The sequence below is a fragment of the Myotis lucifugus genome, unplaced genomic scaffold (genome assembly GCF_000147115.1).
Source record: "Myotis lucifugus unplaced genomic scaffold, Myoluc2.0 scaffold_11, whole genome shotgun sequence".
NCBI lineage: Eukaryota > Metazoa > Chordata > Mammalia > Chiroptera > Vespertilionidae > Myotis > Myotis lucifugus.
The window spans coordinates 1229216-1242121 of NW_005871059.1; the positions used below are offsets into that span (position 1 = coordinate 1229216).

At 39.3% G+C, this 12906-nt stretch overlaps 1 protein-coding gene and 1 pseudogene across 1 annotated transcript; one reads left to right on the top strand and one right to left on the bottom strand.

Moving 5' to 3' along the window:
- The first annotated feature begins 2001 nt into the window (after positions 1-2001).
- Positions 2002-12882, top strand: WISP3 (WNT1 inducible signaling pathway protein 3). Its single transcript, XM_014451957.2, has 5 exons — positions 2002-2052; positions 4684-4978; positions 7274-7516; positions 11132-11325; positions 12540-12882. The coding sequence occupies exons 1-5, from the start codon at positions 2005-2007 to the stop codon at positions 12819-12821; spliced, it is 1062 nt and encodes a 353-aa protein (XP_014307443.2). The 5' UTR covers positions 2002-2004; the 3' UTR covers positions 12822-12882.
- LOC111825013 lies at positions 9265-11110 on the bottom strand (annotated as a pseudogene).
- Positions 12883-12906: the final 24 nt, after the last annotated feature.

Genomic DNA, 12906 nt, shown 5'->3' on the forward strand with positions numbered 1-12906 from the left:
ATCACATTCGCTTAGTCCACCCATAGTAAGCGTGGAATGGTTTAATAAGAGCACGCCTGTGGCTGGAGATGTCTAAACACATGTGACAGCAAGCAACCCAGTGCCCATCAATTCTGTGCACTGGGGGTGGGGGGGGGGGGTTGGGTTGAGGTTTTACAAGTTAGTTCTCAACTAAGATGGTCTTTTTCTACCATGAAGCAAAGATGGTGAGTATGACACCTTCCTCTGCCCATGGTAGAGATACTGCAGAGAGAGGGAAGCTGTTTCCAGAACAATGGCTGCTGCTGCCAGAAATTCACAGAGAGCAATTGGGAGGAGCATGCGTCTCCTCAGTTCAAACAGTGCATAGCTGTGTGCAGCATCACATTTGGAACAACGAGAGCTGGGCAGGAGGGATGTAGCTGATGAACACACTAGTCTTGGGCTGAGACTCTTCTGCATTTGATGGACCAGCCAGGAAATGAGAAATGATCCATCCCCACGGACAGTGTGGTGCCTGAATCCCAGAGGCTAGGAACCTAAAGATCAAATGGTATTAAACTAGAAAGAAATTGATCAGATTGGACCAGAACAGACACATTTTGCTTCACGAGGCCATTCCTGGGCTTTGCCCTATTTATTGGAGAGGCACAATAAGGAGCTGGCACCATAAAACCACACTGCGTATTCCTTGTTGTTTGGTATGCATAATTATGGTTTAATTAACTACTTAGGAAGATGCCTAGAGTTTGCATGTTTTGTGGCGTTCTTGGCTCTCCAAGGTCCCCAGATTCCCGGTTGTTGGCAGAGAGCCCAGTTTCCCCCTAGCCCCTCAGCACAGGCCCGAGTGGGGTTTACTTACTGTTTCTATACAGCTGTGACTGCCTTGGGCAGAAACAAAGGTGAGCAGTGAGTCCAGGAGAGGTCAGGTAACAGGAAAGACAGTCTGGGTAAAGGTCAAAGGGAATAGAAATAGACCCTGAGACGGGGTGGAAAGGTGGCCTAAAAAACTCCATCCACAAGCAGACAAGGCCTCATCACAGATGCATACCAAGATACAGGAACAAAGACCAAGGTCACCTAATGGGGTAAACAAAGGTCACCCAAGGCCAGACACAGGAGAAGATGGGGTGGCCACACATCCCAAAGGGATGACAATAGGAGAAGGGGTACAAATCTGTAATAAGTTGCTGTTTTTTAAAAATCCTAATTTGTTGAAATAATGATTGCCATGGCAAAATTGCTTTATCTTAGCCCCAAAAGAGTGGGGTTAACTTTATTCTCTGTCCTGGGACTGTGGCCACAGAAGGGGGCTTCTCTGGGGCAGGGACTGTAGGTGCCCCCACCCCCCGCCCCCCCACGGTGTTCCTGTTCCAGCTACATTTTTCCCAATCATAATCCCCCTGGTGTGAGAAATGTGCTGTGATAGAGGTAGTCCAGGGCACTGTGGGGGCAATAGAGGTAGGGGGGAGGGGGATCAGAAGCTGGAGGAGCCAGGGAAGGCCTGGGGAGACCTGTTGCTGATGTGAGGGGAGAACCTTGAGCAGGCTGCGGGTGGAGTGTGGGCACAAATCAGGCAGCACCTGGGCTTGAGGGCCGGTGGAAAATAAGGCAACAGGGGAGGGCCTGGGGCAGGGCGAACCCAGACCCCAGAGGCCGAGGGTGAGGAAGGTGGATGCATCTCTAACCTCACAGTTTGGCCACAGGCAATTCTGATCTTTAGGGACAGGTAGGTAGAACCTTTACTCAAAGAAAAGTCACCTCTTGGCACCGGGAGGAAAGTTCTCACTCACCCTCACGACACCCCCCACGATGCTGCAGAGGTAAATATGAGAAGAGTCGCGAGAAAGGAAACAGGGCATTAAAACAGATCCCTGAAAGCGAAAGCAGAGCCTGAGAGTATGAGCACGAAGTCTGTGGCCTGGGAGGTGGAGGCGAGCGAGTTCTGCAGAGGAGACAGAGGGGAGCTTTGTGCGCTGGCCCCAGGGCACCGGCCTCCTATCTCTGGCTGTGCGTCCTGGGAACATGCAGGGACTCCTCCTGGCCACCTTTCTCCTGGCAGCCCTGTCACAGGTAAGGTCTCTCTCCTTCCTCCTTCCCTTCAGGAGACTGCAGCAGTTTCTATTTTTTTCCGTTTAAAAATCTGGAAAGAAGAAGATGGGGGAGGAAGAGAGGGTGAATTCCTTGTGGAACTACCTCCTGAGAAATAGGGAGCCATTTTCCTCTCCAAATAAAGTGCTGTTTCAGTTTAGTAGCTTCAGCAAAGAAGGGGGAAACATTTGTCCCTTTCAGGTAATGGCATTTAATCCAACTTTCGATATGTTTGAACAGCTTCACGACTTTAGTAATGTATATATTTTTATTGGAGTATAGCACACAGCGTGCCTCGGGGAGCCGCAGCCCTACCTGGCGGGGGAATGAAGGGCGCTTCTTCTTGTGGGCTCCAGGCTGGGGCTCAACTTTCCGTAGTCCTGTGCAAAATGAGCAGAGAACCACTGGAAAATATGATTGTGACCACTTCAGTGGAGCCTGTTCTGGTTTGAAAGGAGCACTTTGGAAGAAACATTTATATTTTGAAAACATTCTATGACTTTGTCTTTTCCCAACCCATGTGTTTCTCACTTGTCATGAAAGGGAATCAGTCCATGGAGACTTTGGAATTTTTCAAGCAACAGACCAAAGGGAAGTTTAATTTAATACGACCGATTCATTGCCTTGGCATTTTTTAATAAGAATATTAAAACAGGGTGAATTACTTGTGGATTTATTTACATGGTGAATGTTTTTGCTTGCATAGAAGACAGAGCTTTGGAAATCTGGGGATTTAGCAAAATATCTTAGATTTGACAATCTTAGATTCTACATATGAGAGAGATTTTACAGTATTTGCTTTTCTGTGTGTGCCTTATTTCCTTAGATGATGTCCTTCAGGTCCATCCATGATGTTGCAAATGGCAGGATGTCCTTCTCTTCTAAGGCTGAATTATATTGCATTTTATGTAGATAGCACAACTTCTGTATTTATTCATGCATGAATGGACATTTAGGTTGTTTTCATAGCTTGGTTATTGTGAATAATGCTACAGTGAACATGGGAGTACAGAGTACAGCTATCTCTTTGAGCTCCTGATTTCAATGTTTTTGGATAAATACCCAGAGTGAAATTGCTAGATCACACGGTAGTCCTATTTCTAATTGTTTGAGGATCCTCCATATTGTTTTCCATAATGGCTGTACCAATTTACATTCCCACCAACAGTGTACCAGGGTTTTCTTTTCTCCACATACTCACCAACACGTATCTTATTTATTTATTTATTTATTTATTTATTTTAATTTATTTACTTACTTATTTACTTACTTTAGTAGTAGTCATCCTAACAGGTGTGAGATGATATCTTGGTGTGATTTTGATTTGCATTTCCCTGATGATTAGTGATGTTGAGCACATTTTCATGTATTGATGGCCATTTGTATGTCTTCTTTGTAGAAATGTCTATTCAGGTCCTTTGCCCATTTTTTAATTGGTTTATTATTTTTGCCATTGAGCTGTATGAGTTCTTGATAAGTTTTGGATATTTACCCCTTATTAGATATATAGTTTGCAAATATTTTTTCCATTATGTAGATTGCCCTTTCTTTCATTTGTTGATTATTTCCTTTGCTGTATAGAGCTTTTTAGTTTGATGTAATCCCATTTATTTATTTTTGCCTTTTCTTAAAAAAATAAAAGAACAATTCTTCTTGGTGGAGAAGATAGAGGACAAAAGGGGAAGCAAGCAGAACCTTTACAAGACTATTATAATCATCTAAGTCAGTGGTTCTCAACCTTCCTAATGCTGCGACCCTTTAATACAGTTCCTCATGTTGTGGTGACCCCCAACCATAAAATTATTTTCGTTGCTACTTCATAACTGTAATTTTGCTACTGTTATGAATCGTAATGTAAATATCTGATATGCTGGATGTATTTTCATTGTTACAAGTTGAACATAATTAAAGCATAGTGATTAATCACAAAAACAATACGCAATTATATATGTGTTTTCCGATGGTCTTAGGCGACCAAAAATAATGGTGGCTTGGATCACTATGGTAGCAATGGGGTTATTAAGAAATCGAGTGGGTATATTTTGAAGATATAACTAACATGATATACTGATGGGATGGGAATTAAATCTGAGAGAAAAGTCAAGAATGACCTGACTCCAAGGTATTTTGGAAAAATGAAATTGGCATTTGCTCAAACAGGGATGTGCAGGTAAAGTAGATTGGAAGGGAAAATTGGGAGCTTGCTTTGGTCATGTTAAACTTGCTATACCTACCAAACATCTAAGTGGAGATCTGTTTAGTAGGTAGTGTGAGTCTGAGTTCAGAAGAGAAGTCTGGGTGGGAGGTATGAGATATAGCGAGAGAAGATAGGTCTTAACCACGGGGGTAGCAATATTTAGAAATGAGGATGAGAAGAAACCAGCAAAGGAGACTGAGAAGAAGCCATCAGTGAGAAAGGAGGAACAAGAAAGTGATGTTTTGGCAGCTGAGTGAAGAAAAGTTTAAGCTGAGAGTGATTGTGTCAAATACTGATAGATATTATTATAACTCGGCACACTGTATTCTATCAGCTTGAGGGAAATCTATTTCTATTAAACCTCTGGAATTAGTTTGAGAAATCATTTCTAACATCACCTTTATTATCAAATGAAGTTCTGCTGCAGGGCACAGGGCACCGGGCCATTAGATGGGACTCCTGAAGGAAGGCCTGGAGAAGCACCAGAAGTGCAGCATCGTAAGCAGGTCTGTCACTGGCCCTGTAGATGTCCGCAGAAGCCCAGTTGCCCTCCTGGAGTGAGCTTGGTGAGGGATGGCTGTGGATGCTGTAAAATCTGTGCCAAGCAACCAGGGGACATCTGCAATGAAGCTGACCTCTGTGATCCACACAAAGGACTGTACTGTGACTACTCAGCAGACAGGCCTAGGTACGAGACCGGAGTGTGTGCATGTAAGTGTCTTCTGGACCTGCTGGGAGAGGTTGAGTCTAGACAGGATATTTTTCCTGCAACTGTTAATTTGGAATAATTAGCTTAGTTTGGCTAACTATAAGGCGGCTTTAATTTTCACACACTAAGGGGACTGGCTTTGTCATATTAGACACCATGTGAAATTAACAGATGTTTACACACGTTCAGAAACCTGTTATTTTAACTGCATTTAAAGTGATCTCACAGTTCTTCTCAAAATAATTGCTTTTAATGATTAAAATATAAGAAATTGAGTCTGATTTCTTAAAGTGCCACAAAATAACAGCTTTTGTTAATATTGTCAAAAGCAATCTGAATTCAGCCTTTTCTATAACTGAAAAGTAATCTTGCTTAATATGTAAGGATGTATATCTGGTATTCAGACATACCACTTTAATCTCAGCCTTCCCAACTAACCATCAAGTTACTGTACTTTTTACTGAAGAGAGAGAGATACTTTCACCCCAAATCACAACCTGACCCTCAGCTTTATGGGTCTTAGCTCTGGAGTCTGATTGAGACCATCTAAACATACAACATCTTGACAATAATTCAGGATGCTGACTTACTTATGAAAAAATTTATTTTCTAAAACAAAGGAAAATAGAGTGAGAAGAATGGGATTGTTTTACATTTTTGCAAATCTAGTGTATAGCTTAACAGAAGATAGCTAGATTCTCCCATCTGTTTCTACTTTCAATCTATTGCTATATGATGTTTTGGTTGAAATATATGAAGGGAATCCAGCTTCACACAGATATATTATTGGAAAGGGAAGGAATATTTTAACAGACTTTTCAGATAATTGTTAATATTCTTTTTTGATATTATATTAACACTTGAGAAGTGGTAGTTTCTTAAAAATTAGCTGCATCATGGAGTCTAAAACCATATCATTGAATCACATCAATGTCAAACTCTGTGACATTAAAATACATTGGTCCATCCAAAACCTACTTGGAATGGATCCTTTACTCATGCATAATTGGTTATTTGGAAAATAGTTTGGAACAATGGGTTATGTAGAAGTTCCAAATGATACACGTAATTATATAATATTTTAAAAATCACATTAATTAATCCTAATTCTGTCAGAAAAGTCTATATATTGAGTAGCTATAAAGTTCTCAGAGGTGGATACAAATTTTCCAACATTCTAATTTTTTGCTTGAAAGCTTGAATTCTATCATTGGCAATAAATACTGTCAGTTGTTTTGTCTGAAGTTACAGCCTTATTTTGTTGGTTTTCAAGAAAATGTCAGCCAAATACCCAGTCTGAATAAGCATGGCTTACCTGTCAGTCATTTCTTCAGGTGAAATTCCCACTAAAAAACATGGGTAGTTTGGCCTACAACTCAAACAGCAGCATAGGTGCTTTTCCTAAGATAACTGTTGTACTTCGGTGCAATACCTACAGAGATGCTCTGTGTATACTTCCCATTTTGTCCCAAGGAATATTAAAAATATTTATTTGATGGTTAAGATTTAATAAAATTTTTACTTTTTACTGTGTCACTAAGGGCATTCTTAAGTAAAACTAGCTTTTTTGTTATAGTACATTTATATACAAGTGCACAGCAAGGAAAAATACAGTGATTAACCTGTACAGTTTGATTCATGCTGTTTTAGAAGCCAACAGCAGTTTTAGCCACCATTGCTTTCGCACCATCAGTGCAAATATCAATACAGTGAGAACAGTTTCTGAACTGCAGATTCTCTGAAAGGGCCTCAGGCACTTCCCAGGAGTCAGTGGCCACACTTGGAAAACTGCTGACCCAGGTCAGGGATCCTGCTCAGAGGAAGTGAAAGTTTCCTCTAGTTCTCTTAAGACAAAAATCAGTTACCATGCAGTACTGTAGTTAAGCAGATTATAATTTTTTCAGCCATTCACATCTTAACTTACTAAGAATATATCCTAGCCTATGGTTGGACATCTGGGGAAACCTCAGTCTCACCAGCCCTCAGCCCATCTCTCAAATTTACAATCTTTATCTCACTGCTGTACTCAAAGTGATTTTTTATTAACCGCACTCTAGACCAGGGCCTGTGCCTGGGTCTGAGTTCCGGAAGTGACCATTGAGGTTGCTAGCCTACAATGTACTGCTAATGTCTCATTTTTCACCTCCAGATGTTCTGTGAAGGAGGTTCCAGATGGAGCCTAAGAAATCAAGAATGGCACTTTGTTAAGGAGATACCTGTTTCCTCTGTGGCTTATAGGGGAGGGCTAGGCTATCAGTGATGGCTTCTTTGGTGATTCTGCTTTTTTCTCTTTTCAGACCTTGTGGCTGTGGGATGCGAGTTCAACAGGGTACATTATCATAATGGCCAAGTGTTTCAGCCCAACCCCCTGTTTAGCTGCCTCTGTGTGAGTGGGGCCATTGGATGCACCCCTTTGTTCATACCAAAGCTGGCTGACAGTCACTGCTCTGGGGCTAAAGGTGGAAAGAAGTCTGATCAACCAAACTGTGGCCTGGGACCATTACAACAGCAGCTCTCAACAGCCTACAAAACAATGCCAGGTGCTCATAAGTAGAACTGGTTTTCATGTCTGCTTCTTGAGGTTTACTTCAGGGTCCTCCTATGCACCATAGGTGTTCCATAGGCACTTCCTGACTGGTGGTCAGTGTGAGATTTAGTTTGAGTGTGCCGTCTTAGTCTGTTTCAGAAGGTATAGTCTAAGTATCTGAAAAGGAAACTTGGTAATGTTTTCGTTTTTTTTCCAGTAAAATATTTGTTTTTAAAAACCCTACTAGGCCAGGAAAATTCTTACTCTGCTTATTCCCACTCAACCTCTTCTCAGGAGGATTGGCCAAATGTAGTTCACATGTACCCTGGAAAAACTTTTATTTGTATTGTTATACTACGGGCAAGAAGGGTGAACTATTCAGAATCAAAAACTTTCAAAGGTGACTTTTCTATATGATAAAAGCAGAAATGGAAAGCTACTGCTTAAAAATATTTGAGGACATGCATTGAATTTATAAATATTATTTCTAGAAATAGAAAACTGCTGATATAAACGTATCCTAGGCATTCTTAAGTAGGCTGCCCAGGTACGTATGTAGTAGGAACATGTAATGAGATTCTTTGTTTCTCATCTTGAACACCTGGCCATTTAGTCAGCATGCTCATAAACTTTGTATTCTGGTCTGCTCTGAGTTAGCATTTTATGTCAGTGCCAGGGTGTTTTGGGGACAGGAATTTAAAAAACGCCAGCATATGAAGCACAGACAAGGAAGGACTTAAAAAGTGCAAAGATGATGCCTTATTATTCACATCTGTGTTTTCATCCAGAAATCAATGCCTTTTTCTTGAAATTTAGAGCTTAGGGAATGAAAGGAGCCAAGGAAATGCAGAATACTTATGCTGAAAATTCTCAAGTTCACTTGTATCATGTGAAATGAGTTTTAGAAATTTAAAAGCTATATGAAAAGACCATCTTCGGGGATTCCAATTATGCCCATTAGACGTGAAAATAATTTAACAGGTTGTAGTGAATTTGCATTTACCATGCATAGTTATTCAGCTAACAGCATGCCGCTGCTAATGCTCTAAAAATATAAGCCAAATTATTCTTTTTTCCAGGATGTACAACAACAGTTGGTTTTCTGCATTGAATCTGAGTGAATCAGTATGTCTTTAGAATCTCTTTGGTGAGAGAGAACACCTTAGAGAAGCAGTTTGCCACAAATGGAGACTTTTGGATGTAGTTCAAGTTGGTCTCATTTGTAGCGTGAGGGTGGATTCACTGGGTACCCGGTTGGAGGTGTCAGATGGTCATTCTTAGTGATTGGTGCTTTGATGCAACAGCAAAACAAAACCAAACCCTGAGAAAATCTCTCTGGTAATTGAGTGTTGGACCTAGATATGTTTCAAAGGAAGTATATATTCAATCTAATAACTCTCCTTTGCTTAACTGTGAAACTATACTTATGGGTCCAAACAGGAGTTTGGCTTTTAAAATTAAGCACAGTGACAAACACTCACTTTAAGATATATTTGTGATAGTAATTTATATGCACAGTTAATTCCAAATGGTTAGAATCTAGCTTTTGCTTGGTCAGTACGAAGCATGCAATGACATAATGCCCCCATGCTTTTCTTACTGCTCTCCAACACTAAACTTTGACTTTAAAAATCTCTTCTTGCTTTTTAATGAATGTCAAGCAAATCCCTGAACTGCAGGTCTTGGCTTAACTTTAAGTGGGGTTATTAGAAATACAACTCTCTAACCTACCTTTATTTATTGCAGATGCGTGCCAGGCTTTTAATCTGCTTCCTGCATTGAGGTCTTTAAACTGTTGTCTACCTTCCAGGTATCTTCATATTTCTGCTTCTTCTCCCTCAGTTCTATGTGCAATTGCAAGATCCTATTGTAATAACACTGAAAACAGTATCAAAGTATCATTTTATTCAAAGGTAGCACATACTTCAGTGACTGATATTCCCTATCAAGAAGGCATTTTTGGGGGTCTTTTTCGAGTTTTAAATTGACATTTTGAAGTAATATAGTCAGAATTTTGCAGTGTTCAACTGCAAACTCACATCACAACAACCTTATTCCCAAAACACCCATTTTAGGATGCATATTAACCTTCAGGAAATGCTTTGAGACAATAAACCAACCTGTAGTTTGCTTAAAATTAACCAAGGGCCAGACTCACTCATGAACAGAACAAGAAGCTCCCAATGGATTTACAAGGAGATGGAAGAATATTATGCCCTCTTTATATTTTCTTTATAGTCTCATTATTTACCCTCTTCCCCTCCTTTTGTTTCTCCTAAGGAGCAGGCAGTGGAGGGGAGTCCATCTATCTACCCACACACCCACCCATCCATCAATCCATTCATTCTCCATGTCTTCCTATACGTGATTTGAAATGGCTAGGCAATAGAGAGAATACTATGGGCCTGATACTACAGGGAATTAATGAATAAGTAGCTTACACATAGCATATGAGTATTTAGATTATTTCAGTATAATGTATTTTCTAAAAGACTAGATTAAAGTGGAGGGGAAAAATTCACTGGTTTTACTGATAGTTTAAGTCTCAAATATAACTTTTGTGTTTTAGATTTTAACATACGAAGTTTAACATTAAAACCACATCGTTCTAATTGATATCTTAAATTCCCTAATCCTACTAATGTCTATTGGAAATATCAAGCATGAGGCCAGAACCAGGGAAAAGGCAAGATATCTATCAGAACATAAGCTTTAGTACTCAGAAGATGGGCAGGAAGAAAGAAGCAAATGGGTATATCTATTGTGTTTTTCAAAGATAAAGAATTTTATTCCAAGAAATTGGACTATAAGACTTTTTTATTTTTTATATGATTATTTTTAATGTCCAGAGTTTATAATACAAGGACCAGAGCTTCTTCTCAGACTCAAGTTTATAAATCTCAATTGGCTTGTGAGGCTAGTAGGGATACTTCTTTTTGTCTAATTTGGTTGCTGGGAAGACTTCATTCAAATCCTCGATGGTCATCTGGTCAAATGGAATTATTTCCTTCATCTTTTCCAGTTCTTTCTCGAATTGCTCAATCCTGGTCTTTGAGAGAGACAAACTCAGCACAACTTTTCACATCTTCTTTTTCTTCAGCATCCACCAGAGCACTGTACTTATCTTCTGGCACAGGAACCTTCAGGGCATTAAACTTCTTCTCAGCATCATCTACTAAGCCGGCCTTTGCTACATTGGCCTTGTAGTAAGCCCAGTCGATTGCAAGTGGTTTCTCAGGGAGAGTAGCCAACCTGGAGGTGAGGGTCTCATTCCAGGATTTCAGGGTGTTAGCAATGGTTTTCTGGTTTCCGGGTATGATTTCCCCCAAAGCTACCCAGTCAATGGTTTTTAGAGCAAGTTTTCGCCCAGCCGTCTTGAAATCCTTCACCAATCCCAGCGGCCCACAGTCCACAGAGCAAGTAATGGAAATGTGGACTGTAAGACTTGATTCGAAAGTAATTTGGGCAGTGGGGAATGATGATTAGACCATAAGCTTATTTTATTGAGTTATTTTATATAAAATAAAGGTTCAGATCTATTAACTATTACTAGCTTAAAATGATTAAAATTATATATCTACATGAGTACATATACATGCATACACATGCACTTTCTCCTTTATTTTAGCTTATAGGAATCTCCCACTTATTTGGAAAAGAAAATGTCTTATTCAAGCTACAAAGTGGACCCCTTGCTCCAGAACATGTGGGATGGGAATTTCTAACAGGGTAACCAATGAAAATAACAAGTGCCAACTGAGAACAGAGAAAAGACTGTGCTATATTCAGCCTTGTGACAGTAATATATTAAAGACAGTACAGGTAAAGTTTAATTAGACTTAACTTCATTATAATTTAATATTAAAAGAGTATGTGTGCATGTATGTGAGTTTTGAAGGGATGGATGGTGTTTGGTTCTCATAAAAATAAAATCACTTTAGTATGACTATTAAAAGTCAAACTGTCTCAGTGGAAAGCAGATATTACTCTAACTGCACTTTGTGGGGGAAATTTTATATCAAGCAAAGGTAACATTAATCTGTTAGAAACTCTTACAGCCTAATAGTGTGGGTCATGGTCAGCATGAACTACTGCGGTACCTCACCACATATGTTGTTTTTTTTAAGAGTAGACTATTTTTAGATTCTAACTTCTTTTTTTTAAATATTAATTTTATCAAAGCAATGGATAGAAGATTTTGGTTGTTAATTATGAAAACAGGTATTATTGACATTTGAGAAGTTCTGTTCTTAGTTATATATTATCAACATGGAGGGGGAACCATACCATTTCCAAAATGCTCTGTGTTTAGATAGTAAACTTGCCAAATGATGATAAAATACTCTAAGATTGTTTGGTATAAGTAGAGTTGGTACTACTTCTAGAATTATACAGGATGACCATCATTTTTAGAAATGCACAACACCCTTCTCATCCCCAAGTTATTCCCTATTAGAAATTAACAACTTGGCCAGGGCCCTGGTTAGGGCACATGCAGGAGGCAACCAAACGATGTTTCTCTCATATCGATATTTCTCTGTCTTTCCCTCCCTCTTCACTCTCTCTAAAAATCAATCAAAAAATATCCTCCAGTGAGGATAAAAAAAAAAGTTAACTCAATTTTAAAGAGATTAAGGTATTTATTCACCTATTCATCCACTGAAAACTGAGCTGTGTAAGGGAATTTGTTAATTTGTAGGTAAATAAACATTTAATAAGACATGGCTCTTGATAGTAAACAAAATAGAGAAATTTTCATTAATTCTGGAACTAGGTAAAAAAGATAGCAAAAATCATTGGGAAGTGGGTCCTATAACACGATGGAGCAAGAACAGGGAGACAGACAGACTTCTGTTGAGAGGGGTTTTAAATGTAGAAAAGAGAGTGCTGAAAGTTACTAAATAGCAACTATTAATGTCCTGGAAATAATTTGTATCTGTGTGTTTATGTTATAAAATGTTCTATGTAGAATCACTTATTTAAACTATTATAATCAAATTTTAAAAATGACTTCTTAATGTTATGTATATTTTTAGATCCCCAAAGGAAAAACGTGCCAACCTACTTTCCAACTCTTCAAAGCTGAAAAATTCGTCCTCTCTGGATGTTCAAGCACCCAGAGTTATAAACCCACTTTCTGTGGACTATGCATGGATAAGAGATGCTGTGTTCCTAATAAGTCTAAGATGATTACCATTCAATTTGATTGCCCAAATGAAGGGTCATTTAAATGGAAGATGCTGTGGGTCACATCTTGTGTATGTCAGAGAAACTGCAGAGATTCGGGAGATATATTTTCTGAGCTCAAGATTCTCTAAAGCCAAACACACGGGGGAAAACTCAAGGTTAGTCAATTATGTCATTACATCAAAACATTAGAATGGTTTTAAAAAGGTGGCAAAA

Excerpts from the sequence above, each read along its gene's own strand:
- WISP3 (XM_014451957.2), top strand. The coding sequence starts at position 2,005 with ATGCAGGGACTCCTCCTGGCCACCTTTCTCCTGGCAGCCCTGTCACAG. Across the intron at positions 7,517-11,131 it reads AGCCTACAAAACAATGCCAG|CTTATAGGAATCTCCCACTT; the intron begins GTGCTCATAAGT and ends CCTTTATTTTAG. Across the intron at positions 11,326-12,539 it reads ATATATTAAAGACAGTACAG|ATCCCCAAAGGAAAAACGTG; the intron begins GTAAAGTTTAAT and ends GTATATTTTTAG.